Below are 14,260 nucleotides of genomic sequence, written 5' to 3'. Positions count from 1 at the left end.
TTAGTAGTTAGCAAGTGGCTTTTACAAAGACACTTATATAAACCTAAACATGCATTTGTCCACTAGCACAATTCATTTAACATCATCTCCTTTCCATATATTCATTTCTTTTTATTGATTCATTTTGTAATTTGAGCTGCTACTTAAAAAAATAGTGAAATGCAATAATTTTGCTTCTTATTATGTACAAATGTCTGCTTCTTCTTCTTATTTTTTGTTTATGTGAATGCTTATTGTTTTGCTTCTTCTTTTTCGGGTCCTAATAATATTTTATAAGTACAGATTTTTTGAAGTGGGTATTGGTAGTGAGTTAAAATTTTAATGGTGTTTGAAAGATACAATGTAATTTCATATAAAAATTTTATATACGCAATGTATAAAAGTTTATTTGTTCATAGTTTCCAAGAAATAATTTGATGAAATATTTTCAATAATTAGAGGGGAAATTTGTTAGAATGACACAAAAAATTTAAAAAATGTCTATACATGATTCTTTTATCTATGCTTTTATATGAGTGATATCTTAAGGAGAAAAATATGAAGGTATACTCAAACTTTTCGAAATTCTTAAGGGGTAGTTTGGTACGCGAACTAAATTATCCCGGAATTGTAATCCCAGGATTAATTTATACCATATAGGAAGTGGGATAAAATAATTTCAAGTTTGATTGGATAATGTGGGATAAGATGGGATATCCTGGATTAAGTCTGGATTAAATTTATACCGTGTTTGGTTGGAGGTATAAATTTATCCCACGATTAATTTATACCTCCAACCAAATACGGTATAAATTTAATCGCACGTCTTATCCCACCTTATCCTTCATACCAAATGACTCCTAAGGAGAAAGAGAGATTTGAAATTGTAATTTTTATAATATTCTAGCATTGATTTTTCTTTTCTTTTTTAAATCCAAAATAACAAATACTTTTGGTAGAGGTGTCTTGTCCAAATCAGAATTTATAAATTACATTCTAGCATTGAGTATTGTTTAGTTTATGCGGAGTCTTGTTTTCCCAGAAGGTTCTTCAAGTGAATGTAGGGTTGAAGCAGTTTTTTGGGACGGCTTAAGACCAGCTTCAAGTAACAGAAATGGAGAAAACCAAGAGCAGAAAAAACCATCCCAACATCCATAGTTAGGGGCTGAGAATGATCATCTACGGGACCATAACCCGATGGCCGTCTGGTCTAATGACCATGTCTCATCAACCAGACTTCATTTCTCGTCTCCTTAGAACTCAAGGATACAGTGGAGACGAGCCTATAGAACAAATCTTGTTCAAGTAAGGTCGTGAACTTCATCTTCGCCATTTGTGCTTATAAATGCCTTCTCTGTGCTGTAAATTTTTAACAGGATTTCATTTTCTACTATTTCAAAATGAAAGCAGACCGCTTGGTGTTAACAATTTCTATAGGGTTATGGAATATTGGAAGTTTTGAGAAATTCAACAAGACGAGAAAGGGACAAAAGTAGGTTTTGAGAAGATTGAGAAATTTTGCCGGTTCTTATTGTACGTCTTCTCTCTCCAAATCAACCAGAACTATAACACATTTGTAATTTTTTCTACACATGGAAAAAGAAGAAAAGTTATACATGTAGACTCTACTAATAAGGAAATTAGATTTGCAGTAACAGTTTAAAGCAAAAAAGAAATCTCTTCAAGTTTAAGGTACATCTTTCCCATTTTTCTAATGTCTTATATGGCATTACTAACATTTTCTGATATATAGAGATAGAGAAATTTACTGTGAGATTCAAAAGCTAAAACATTTAAATGGAACGATTTACATATATATATATATATATATATATATATATATATATGAATTCGATATGTTATCGGAATGTTGTAATTTTTAATATAAAATCCGATTTAAAGCTTGCCAGATTAGAGATACATACAACTTTTAACACTTGGCATTCTTTTGAGGAATTACATGTGCTACTTTATTTGAGTTTGTTAAAGGTAAAAAATGCCTGCAGTTATTGTTGTTGTTATTTTTGAAATTCCACCATATACACAATCTGCATTAATTTATCCTTTGTTTTCTACCTTTCACTCATATGCTTATTTGTTTGGAATACACATGTATTGAGGATATAGATACAATGGTAGTTAAATAGTTATAGTGTAGAGGGTAATTATGTAATTTGTGGATTAGTTTGTTTAGAATAATGTATTAATACGGTAGCTTCCTTCTTCAATACACATATACAAGAGTTCTCATTTTCCTCAGCCTCTATTCTCTCTTCTAACTATGTCCAAGCTTTAGCTCAAGCACTTTCATGGCAGTCTCCGACATGGTATCAGAGCTATCAGAGAAGATCTAAACACGCCTCTTCATCACTCGATTGCAGAAGCTAGAGCTCAGTTAGAAGATAGACGATTTCTCAAAACTCTAACATTTTCTTCGATTCAGAAATGGGGGAAAACAAAATTGACCATACGCATCCGTTGTTCATGCATCCATTAGACACTCCGAGCTCAGTGCTAATTCGGGTTCAGCTCAAAGGATCCGAGAACTATGGCTTGTGGTGGAGATCGATGAAGATTGCACTTCAAGCTAAGCGAAAATTAGGGTTTGTTGATGGTAAACACACCAAGGCTTCATTTCCGGTAGCATTGCATGAGGATTGGGAAACATGTAACGCTATAGTCCTTTCATGGATCATGAATACTGTATCACCAGATCTGCTCAGTAGGATAGTGTATGCATCGAATGCCCGAGCTGTGTGGGAGGATCTTCGTGAAAGATTTGACAAGCTTAATCGAATGAGGATCTATCAGCTACATAGGAAAATTGCAACAATCTCTCAAGGTACCGACTCTATTTCTACATATTTTACAAAATTGAAGGAATTGTGGGGCAAATTTGACGCAATTGTGCCGCCTCCTAGCTCTGTGAAGGACTATGTTGAGCTCTTGAATCAACGGAGGCTACTTCAATTTTTAGGAGGTCTAAATGACTCATATAATCAGGCAAGACGTCAAATCCTTATGAAATCCACTGAATCTAGTCTAAATCAAGCATATGCCATGGTTATCGAGGATGAGACTCAGAAAGGATCATCGAGGCGTGACTCTACAGGTCTCAACTCACTAATGGAGGGCAATGACATTATTGCACTTTGGAGTGCTAAAGGGCCTCAGATGCAGAAATCTAGAAAGAATTTTAATATACAGTGTGAATTCTGTAGAATGAAAGGACACATCAAAGAGAATTGTTATCAATTGATTGGATATCCTACAGATTTCAAGGGCAGAAGAAAGCCATTGGCTAATTCAGCACATTTTGGTAACTCTGCACAACTAGGGAATCATGGACAACATCAAGGAATGGGAAATAATTTAGGAAATGAAAACACAGGTTATGGAGCTACATGACCATTAGGTCCAAATGTTGATTATACCAACGCAGGTTATAGAGGATCAACATGTAGTTTTGCAGGTGCAGAGAAAGATGAAGGATTGAGCATGCAGATGCCAATGCAATTCACTCCAGAACAATATGAACAGATTCTGAAGATGCTACAAAAGGATAATACACTTGAGCCAACAGCTAATGCAGTAGGTATAACTGGCCCTCTAATGCTTACAAATGCAGTTAGTGTAACTCATTCTACTGATAGTAAAGCAAAGGATGATAAGTAGATAGTAAATACAGGGGAAACAGATCACATGGTGTCAAACAGTGAAATGATCTCTAAGCCTAAAGAGCAGTCTAAAAGTATAGGTGGAAAAGTTCATTTGCCAAATGGAGATAGCTTGGCCATTTCTTGTGTAGGAAATTCTGAATTAGATCAAGGGATTATATCTAATGTGCTTTGCATCCCAGGTTTTAAATATAATTTACTGTCAGTATCAAAACTGACTAGGGAACTAAACTGTTATATGTTGTTCTTTCCTGATTTTTGCCTAATGCAGGACCTTCACACTGGGAAGGTGAAGGGGACTGGTAGGCTGAAAGGAGATCTATATTATTGGCCTCACAGTGATAGAGACAGGGTTCAAGCCTCGCAGCACTGTGTGTCACCAAAGAAGAAGAGCCATGGCACAGAAGACTTGGGTACATTCCACATAAGGTTCCACATCAGATGCACATAATAAAACAGAGTAGATTGCATAGTAATAATGTCTGTCCTATTTGTCCTTTGGCAAAACAGACAAGATTTCCTTTTCCACAAAGTACTAGTAGGGCTTCTAAAGCGTTTGATTTGATACATGGTGATATATGGGGTCCCTATAAAATCCCTACCTATGATGGGAATAGATTTTTCCTCACTTTAGTAGATGACTATAGTAGAATGGTTTGGATATTTCTGCTCAAACTTAAAAGTGATGTACCTACTGTAATAAAATACTTCATAGATCTTGTAAAGACTCAGTTTAACAGTGCAATAAAGGTGTTCAGGACAGACAATGAAACAGAGTTCTTTGACTCACATTGTACAGACATGTTTAGGAATGCAGGTGTAGTTCATCAAAGTTTCTGTGTCTACACACCTCGGCAGAATGGAGTGGTAGAAAGGAAACACAGACAGATTCTTGAAGTTGTTAGGGCCATCAAGTTTCAGGGAAGAATTCCACTGAGGTTCTGGGGATTTTGTCTGCAGAATGCAGTGTATCTGATCAATAGAATCCCATCCACAGCATTAGCAGGAAAGTCTCCTTTTGAAATGTTCTATGGTCGACCACCTAGATTGCAGCATCTCAGGGTTCTGGGAAGCCTATGCTATGTTATTGTCACTGATAGAAGTGACAAATTTGGAGCTAGAGCAGAACCAGCAGTGCATATGGGATATTCATCCACTCAAAAGGGTTATAGGCTATACAGTCTCACTAACAAGCTTTTTTTTGTAAGCAGGGATGTATCTTTCAAGGAATACACTTTTCCTTTCAAGACCACAACTTCCACAGGCAGGAGGCCTAATGCTCAACAGTTTATTGATGCATATGATGCTTTCATCATTGATTCTAGCTCCGAGGTCTCAGAGATAGCTCTTGATTCAGTAATAGCACCTTCACCTTCTCCTGAGGATTTCTCAGCTCCTAACCTTGAGGCTTCCTCAGCTCCTAATCCTGAGGCCTCCTCAGCTCCTAATCCTGCTGATCCAGCTTCTGAGACTCTACAGCAGCCTCACTTCACATCACCTCCTACAGCAGTGATGCCACACCCAACTGTGTCTCCCTTACATGATTTTCCAGAAGAGGGACTAAGGAAGTCTATTAGGACTTCCAAACCACCTAGCTGGCTCAATGGCTTTGTTCATGGAATGCCAAAAGCTAGTCCTTCTACTGCTTTGGGTTCTAGTTATCCCATGTTTGCATACATGTCATATGTTTCATTGTCTCCACCTTACTTCAAAGCATTTTTCTCTTTCTCGGTTGTTACAGAACCAACTTTCTATGCTGCTGCTCTTTGAGATCCCAAGTGGATTGCAGCCATGGATACAGAGTTACAGGCCCTACAGGACAACCACACCTGGAGGTTAGTTCCTTTGCCAACTGAAAAGAGATCTATAGGGTGTAAATGGGTGTTTAAAGTGAAATACAATGCCAAAGGTGAGGTGGAAAGGTACAAAGCTCGCTTAGTGGCCAAAGGTTACACACAATAAGAGGGTATTGATTATCAAGAGACTTTCTCACCTGTGGTAAAAATGGTCACAGTAAGAACTGTTTTATCCTTAGTTGCTATGAAAGGATGGAAGTTGCACCAAATGGATGTCTTCGATGTTTTTCTTCAAGGTGATTTGCTGGAAGAAGTGTATATGACTCCACCCCCTGGTCTTCTAGGTGAGGGGGAGCCTCCTAGAGTTTGCAAGCTTCATAAGTCCTTGTATGGGTTCAAGCAGGCCTCTAGGAAATGGAAGTTGAAGCTCAGTGAGGCCCTCTCATCCTCAGGTTTTGTACAGAGACATCATGACTATTCCCTCTTCAGTAAGAGGTCTGGTTCTGACTTGGTCATTATCCTCATATTTGTGAATGACCTCTTAATCACTGGATCATCTCCTCAGTTAATTCAGGATGCCAAAGTTGTGCTTCAACATCACTTCAAGATCAAGGACCTGGGGGAGATGAGATACTTCCTTGGTCTTGAAGTTGCAAGAAGCAGACATGGCATTTTGGTTTGTCAAAGGAAGTTCACTCTTGATCTCATTGCCACACTTGGGCTTGCAAGTTCTAAACCAGCCTGCACACCTCTAGACATAAGCCATAAGCTCACCAGTGCAGAATATGATCATGCCAATGCACATGGAACTCTAGATACTGATGAATTGCTTAGTGATCCAAGCAGCTATCAGAAATTAGTTGGGAAGTTGTTGTACCTTACCAAGACAAGGCCAGACATCAGTTATGCAGTACAGAACTTAAGCCAGTTCATGCACAAGCCAAAGAAGTCACATATGGAAGGAGCATTGAGGGTGGTAAGGTACCTAAAGAATGCACCTGGGTTGGGGATTCTGCTATCATCTCAATCTTCTGACCAACTCACAGTATATTGTGATGCAGACTAGGCCACTTGTCCAATGACTAGAAGGTCAGTGAGTGGGTTTGTAATAAAGCTGGGTGACTCTCTTATCTCTTGGAATTCCAAGAAACAAAATACAGTGTCAAGGAGCTCTGCAGAAGCAGAGTACAGAAGTATGGCCAATGCAATAGCAGAAATGGTCTGGTTAACAGGGTTGTTCAAAGAGTTGAATGTGGGCTTGAAACTTCGAGTGAAGTTGTATTGTGATAGTAAAGCGGCTATTCAGATTGCTGCAAATCCCATCTATCATGAAAGGACCAAACATATCGAGATTGACTGTCATTTTATTCGAGAGAGAATTCAACAAGGCCTAATCCCCAGACTGCACATGTCTCTACAAACCTGCAGATAGAAGATGTACTAACCAAAGGACTGGGGAAGGCATAACATGATTTTCTATTGTCCAAGCTGGGAGTGTACAACTTATTCACATTACACAGCTTGAGGGGGAGTATTGAGGATATAGAAACAAGGGTAGTTAAGTCGTTACAGTGTAGAGGGTAATTATGTAATTTGTGGATTAGTTTGTTTAGAACAATGTATTAATACAGTAGCTTCCTTCTTCAATACACATATACAAGAGTTCTCATTTTCCTCAGCCTCTCTTCTCTCTTCTAACTATGTCCAAGCTTTAGCTCAATCACTTTCATGGCAGTCTCCAACAACATGTTTTGGAAAAGAAAGATTGCTGCAATCAAAAGGTAGGACACAACACTTCTGCCGAGGGACCTATGAATGATCATGCACTTCCCAACAAGATGAAGATTTTGAATAACCCTATATTACAACGGACCAATTTAAAATCAATCATATCATTATTATGTCAATATGAGCTGTATACATCAGAGCTAGCATCAGGCTGATTGTGAGAGCCTTAATCCTTAAATAGATTGGCTCAGGTCTCGTGCCTTTACAACGGTCAAATTTTGTAGGCTTGTAATTTCTTAGAGAGCTTATACATCTTCTAATTCTATCTAGAACATATATAAGAGTGAAGTTGAGCTTATATTATTAGAAGGACATGTCCTTGATCAAGGAATGGTTTTCATTAGAAAAAGCAAAGGTAGATCTGCTAATGTTTAATATTGGTGTGATGAAATTAGCTTATTTCTGTAGAAATGGATCGGACGGAGCTCCTAAGTCATGAAATGCAATGTCCAGTTTGCACCGTGGAAAGAGCATTATTTCATCTTAGTGAAAGACTTAATACTACTCCGTACAAGAGGTTTTCATTGGCAAACATATGGAGTAACTCTTAGTGAAAGACTTAATACGGTTCCTTCTTTGCTAGTAGGTCCGTCACCCTATTGTGCTAATAGTTTTGAAAGGAAGTAGCTTACCGATAATAATTTGTTTTGATTTTTAAGTTCAAGTTGAATCATTTTGAAAATTAACAACATGTAGATTATTAGTCTCTTGCCTTGTCGATAAAGTGTGTATAGGTAATCATGAAGGCTTATGACTTATAGCCCGTTTGTGCTTTTCTCAAAAGTATTTTTGCTAAAAAGCAATTTATGGTTGATTAATTAATTTGAAAAGCACTTCTGAGCAGCAATTAGTATTTGGCCGAGCTTTTAAAAATTGTTTCTAAGTATAGTTTTTCTCAAAAGTGCTTTTGGAGAAACTACTTTTTTCTACTTCTCTAAAACTGCTTCTACTTCTCCTCAAAAATACTTTTTTTTCTTCCAAAAGTTTGGCCAAACACTTCAACTTTGAAAAAAAATATTTTTTTTGAGGAAAAAAAAAGTGTTTCTAAGATTGGAGAAGGGTGTTAGACTAGTGGCCTCCATCGCATTTTAGAGGGCTGTCCGATTAAGAAGCCCCAAGCAGTAGAGCGTCATAATTTATGATAGCAAAGGCTTGCGTCTGTGCGGCACCTACCCAATTCTAACTCCATGATTTATCGGCCCAATGAGTAACATTATTGTTAAAAGAAATTGCAGAAAATATGATACTTTTGGGGGTGATCTGTAACTTTTGAATTCCACTAAAATTCATCACCTATAAATGATTTTTGGGACACTTTAGAATATAGATGACAAAATACTAAGAAACTATAATTTAGTTGAAAAATGTCTAGTTTGCTAAAAGCTTAACCAAAATTACTCATGTAAAAGAGTAATAGAATACTAGAAGAGAACTATTCTAAGCTTCTGTTTGGATAAGTTCTTCTTCTTTTTTTAATACTTCTTTTCAAAATATTTTAAAAATATTGTTTAGTTGTACAATATTACTAGTTCTGGGCAATTTTTGAAGATAATTTTTTCAAGTTTGAAAAAGTGGTTTATACTAGTTTTTCAATTTTTTGTATTTTTCTACTCATAAAACTTCAATTTCTTTTCAAGTAAAATGCATGTTCAAACATAATTTTAACTCATGTTCAAACATAATTTTAACTTCCAAAAACTATTTCTCATCTCATCTTTAAAAACGTTTTTTTCAAGTTTCAACCAAACTTATATTCAGATGCTAGTTAAAACTTTGATGTAGTAAAATCTAAGCAAAGTCCAAACCCATTATTTTATATTAACCTCAACTATAATTTGAGAAAATAAATGTGGATTTGTATATATCATAAAGATATGTTCAAGTTCATTGAAAGTTTTAAGGGAAAAATCTGGTAAAACACTTTGAAAATGAAAAGAGAACATCAAAGTATCACGTGAAATGAATGGGATTCCAGGTTTGAGCCCCGAGAATAGAAGAATTCCAAATATTACAATAATAACAACAACAACAACCCAGTAATATCATATAGGTAAGGGGTCTGGGGAGGGTAGTGTATACGTAAACCTTATCCGTGCCCTGATGAAGTAGAGAAGCTCGACTCAATAAAACGAAAAAGACAAAAAGGACAATATATCAGTTCCATCAATAGAAAAAAGACCATAGAAATAATAACATAATTATAGGAACCATAAAATAGTTGAAACATAATAACAATAACCAGTAAATAAGGCCTGGTGCTATAAAAAACAGGAGAATAATGTGAACACAACATTAACCACTAGCGATCTAAGACAAATCCTATCAGACTAGCCTCACACCCGGAATGAAGTAGAAAAATACCTGACTACCTCCTAACATACAACTCTAATGCTCGATCTCCACACCATCCTATCAAGGACCATGTTCTCGAAAATCTGAAGCCACACTATGTCCTGCCTTATCACCTCTCCTCAATACTTCTGAAGTTGCCATCTACCTCTTCTCGTACCCGCCAAAGCCAACCACCCACGCCTTCTTACCGGGGTATCATGGCTTCTTCTCTGCACATGTCCAAACCATCTGAGCCTCGATTCCCGCATCTTGTCATTTATAGGAGCCACACCCACCTTCCAAATATTAGATGGTTAAAAAGATTGAAAAGAGATTTAAAATTCCAAATTTTATATGTTCGTATTGAGTAATTTTCACCTTTTTAAAGAAAAAAAAAATACTTTTTGTGAGAATCGGTTTGTGTTTGGCTAATTAATTTGAAAAGCACTTTTGAGCAGTAATTAGTGTTTGTCTAAACTTTTGAAAACTGCTTATAAGTGTATTTTTCTCAAAAGTACTTTTCAGAAAAGTGCTTTGGGGGAGAAGCTACATTCTGCTTCTCAAAATCAACTTCTTATCACGCCCAATTATGTCTTATAAAAAGGACTAAGCGGTCGCTACAAAAATAATTCGGTTCACGAGTCCGGAGTCGAATCCCACAGGGAACTAACCTATTTGCTACAACCTTTAGTATCGCTAATGATAAGCTCATACAATTTTCAGAGTTTGAGATTTTATTTGATAATTAACAAAAATTATTTAACTAAGGAAAAAATGACAATAAAACTATCAATAAGCAAGAATGAAGTTAAATTCAATAGTAAAAAAATCTAGGGTTATTGATTTTTACAATTGTCGGATTAATTCCTGATACGTTAGCTATAATCTCGATGTAACACTCTATAAATATGATGAGTTCTTGCTTACCGTACTTATCTCTTGATCAATTACGATAATTTACTAGAATCATTCTCTCGAGCTACTCTAGTTGATAAATTGTACAACTCATAAATATCACACCAAAGTTTCGTTATCTCTAATCCTGCTTTTAAATTCAAGTAATTAATCTCTTAACTTACTCGAAAGTGGCGTTGTTTAATAATAATCTAATCAAGTGTTCTTTCTCAAGCAACACTAGACAACTAGACATGATTAATCAAGGGCCCTTTCAATTAATCACAAGGAACACATAGTTGAACAATTATAAAGTAAAAACAGCTCAATTATATCAAAACGTAATCAAGACTTCATCTAATAATTAGTTCCATCAACCCTAGATGACGGGTTTAGCTACTCATACTACTATGCAAGATTAATTAAGAAGAAGATGATGAAAAACGCGTAGGAGAATTCTCCGTCTTGCTCCTTTTGTGTTCTTGCCTCCAAAGTTCTTCTAAAAACAGAGCTACCCTCTTTTTGGGCGAGCTGGGCTTCATATAAGTCAAGGTTATTCGTCTCTCAAATTACAAAACTGACCTTGGACGATTTTTCTCGGAAGCACATGCGCGGCCGCGCATCGACCGCGCACTTTGGCCAGTTTCTGCCTGACATGTGCTGCCCAGTGCGCGGCCGCGCATCGACCGCGCACCTAGAGGATTTTCTGCAGCATTTTTTATTTTCTTCTTTTAAGCGCACTAACTTCCAATTGGCCTTCAATGCTCCATATTAGTTCCGAAACACTCTTTAACGTCCCCATAGCCCGGAATTGCTCCTGCAAAGCATAAAGTTCTTAATTAGAGCAATTTGTTATAATTTAACATTCAAATATCAATAAAGTGTAGTTAAGTTAGAGTGCAAATAGTAGCTAAACTACATAATTAAAGCCTACTATCAATACCCCACACTTAAACTATTGCTCGTCCCCGATCTATCAAACCACACCTTACAGAGGCCTAAACTCACAAAGCGACTTCCCTAACTCATCACACCAAGAATATTTAACATAGATTGAGCACAGTAGTGTAGCATCTTCACCTCAAGAGTTGACTCCCACGAACCACGCAATATTCCTAACTTACTCACTTACTCTAAGGCAGAGGTCAAGAATTACCTTTCCTTCATAAATCAAGTGCCTGTTCACAACAAAAGAGACTCATTCCACAATCAATAAAATTCATGCACAATGAGGGACTTCAAAATAGACAGAATTCACTCACCCTCAGAAACGATATTCTTGTCCCACAAAAGATGCTCCATAGGCTTGCCCGTAGTGTACTACTCTACTAATCGAGCTCATTTAGTCTAGGATCAAGTAGGACTTTATTTTGTTGTAATGTAGGTTGCGGGTCGGGTAGGATATATTTGGATATAAGAGCGACTACACCTCCCTAAGCACTTTAATACATATACTTTAACATTCAAGTCCATACTTATGTCAAACCAACACTCCACTTTCATATCAACGTATATTACCCCATACTTCTTTAAGCACAATTATATCAAAAAGCCACCAAAGGAATATTATTCACCACAATACAACTATTATTTTTTAACACAGTGCACCTTTCTCCTTATTTCATTAGTTCCACTCAAAAGCCCCACCAACCACCCCACACTTTAACATTTACAAGTTCATATCAATTCAAGTGCTCATGAGAGGTGAACAAGTTTAAATAGATGGTTATTTCAAACAAAGGAGTAAGGCTTGTAATGTGGTTGCCAAAGAAACAGGATTAGAGGATCAAAGGGGTTAACTACGATACATAACAATTAGGCGAGTGGAATATATATATATGGCTCAACAAATAAACGCCTATATCACTTCCAAGACTGAACAAGACTACTATTTCGCTTTGCAAATACACGGGGCAAGTTCTAGGCATAAAATGCAGTACACAGAATACAACAAGCCTCACACACACATGGCACAAGAGTCACTCCATATTGGATCATCAAAACACTCTAGTCAGGGTACTTAAGCCAAGTTAAGAACATACAATTTAAGGCACTCTTACAAGAATCAACAATTGAGCATAAGTGTCACACTAAAGTACCCGCTATATTCAAGGCATAACGAAGTTAAGAGATCCTATTTCCAATTCATCCCATAGCCCAAGGGTTCCTAACATAAAAAAAAACAAAAAAAAACTAACTACACCCGGTTCAAACGAAACCCTTGGAAAAAAACCGTGGCCCAAAGAAAAACCAAGAGGGAATTGATACACTCCTAACAATAGAAAATCTTTTTCTTCGGCTTGAATCCCTCAAGAAACCCATTGAATGATATCCATCGTCGGGACAAATCAAAACTTTTGAAGATTTTGTTTTATATATTCAGTTAACTAACGAAACTACACTACTCTACATAACTCTATACATACAACATACATATAAAATATTCCCCACCCCATACTTAAAATGGTGGCATGTCCCCATGCCACACATAAAAAATAAAAACAAAATTGCGAGGTAAAGGAAACTTCCCTGGTACATCAATCCTGATTGGAAATAGTGTCGGGGTCGAGATGGCAAGCCCTCCCCAGCGCACGCAGCCAAGCCATGATCTTCTTCTTAGATTTTACATTTTGAATGGCCAGTGCATCAACTCGAGTCCCCAAATTAGTGACAAAAGTGCGTAACCCTGCCATATCATGTTCTAGGGCTGTCATCCGTGTATCCCATCTGACCACAAATGTTCCGTCAGCCTCAGCAACTTGGTCGTGTGGGGGTGACTCAGCCACAGCCTCAGCCTGCCCTTCATCTCCCTCCTCTGGCACATCAGACTCATCACTATTAGCTCTGCCAGGTATCACAGGAACCTTTCCAATGGTCACTTTATCTGCCCAGAACTTTGGTTCTTTTTTCACTCTTCTATCCACGTTCTTGTTCTCCGGCACCCGTGCTGCCCAGCATAATCTAGTGACTAGTGAAGGGAAGAAGAACCCATACCTCTGCACTGGACAGCGGATGAACATCTCGTCGTGAAAAACCTTAGCCACATCAAAATCGTGGCCATTCATGAAGCACCAGATCAATGCAGCTCTGGGACCGTTCACCTCAGTGGTGTTGGAGGAAGGCAGCAAGCGGCTATTGATGATATAAAGCCAACACTTCCCTTCAAAGGTGAGTAAGGCCGAGTGCAACTTCCGCCCCGGCGTAACCCACACCATGTCTTTGTTTGGCATACAGATTGTTCTGAAAAATAGGTTCCATGAGGTTGGTTCTCGGCTATACATATCATAATAGTCCTCCTCCCCACCAAATACTGGCAGCCGATACGCCATCCTAATGGCGTCTATCGATGCGCCAACATTTTTTTGTCGCACAGTGCAAATATGGTCCTCATGTTCAGAGCAGTTCACATAGAACTCTCGTACAATCATCAAGTTGGCCTCTTCAAGTTCTTCAAAGAAAATATCCAGCCTGCGTCGAACCAACTCCTGATACATATTGGGGCAATCAATCTGCAGGGACCCCCTATCGTCACCCCATTCCGGTATGGGATTCTTAGGAGCTTTCTGCCTAAAACGTTCCTGGGCTGAACTTGATATAAATCTTGTGCTATCAAACTGAGGCGCATTGGTTAAGGACCGTGCCCGGGAAGAGCCCGTATGACCATTAGAAGAGGCGCCTGTGGTTCGTCTTTTCTTTGAGGGTGTCATAATACCTACAAAACAAATACCACTATCAGTACAAGGCGGGATGTGTGAACCAATAGCAGTTATTCAGACTTCACCCGCACAATTGGTC

The 14,260-nt window shown here is 37.7% G+C and overlaps 1 protein-coding gene and 1 pseudogene across 1 annotated transcript; one reads left to right on the top strand and one right to left on the bottom strand.

Moving 5' to 3' along the window:
• Positions 1-1,108: 1,108 nt before the first annotated feature.
• On the bottom strand, positions 1,109-1,294 carry LOC142179234 (small nucleolar RNA U3; annotated as a pseudogene).
• Positions 1,295-2,424: 1,130 nt separating this feature from the next.
• Positions 2,425-3,654, top strand: LOC142179232 (uncharacterized). The gene is made up of 2 exons (XM_075248962.1): positions 2,425-3,370; positions 3,422-3,654. The coding sequence occupies exons 1-2, from the start codon at positions 2,425-2,427 to the stop codon at positions 3,652-3,654; spliced, it is 1,179 nt and encodes a 392-aa protein (XP_075105063.1).
• Positions 3,655-14,260: the final 10,606 nt, after the last annotated feature.

The sequence above is a fragment of the Nicotiana tabacum genome, unplaced genomic scaffold (assembly GCF_000715075.1).
Source record: "Nicotiana tabacum cultivar K326 unplaced genomic scaffold, ASM71507v2 Un00423, whole genome shotgun sequence".
NCBI classification, from domain to species: Eukaryota; Viridiplantae; Streptophyta; class Magnoliopsida; order Solanales; family Solanaceae; genus Nicotiana; species Nicotiana tabacum.
The sequence above is the reverse complement of the archived record's forward strand: the minus strand, read 5'-3'. Positions and strand labels throughout refer to the sequence as shown.

Coding starts and splice junctions, on each gene's coding strand:
- LOC142179232 (XM_075248962.1), top strand. CDS start 2,425: ATGGGGGAAAACAAAATTGACCATACGCATCCGTTGTTCATGCATCCA. Junction 3,371..3,421: donor TTTAGGAAATGAAAACACAG/GTTATGGAGCTA, acceptor ATACCAACGCAG/GTTATAGAGGATCAACATGT.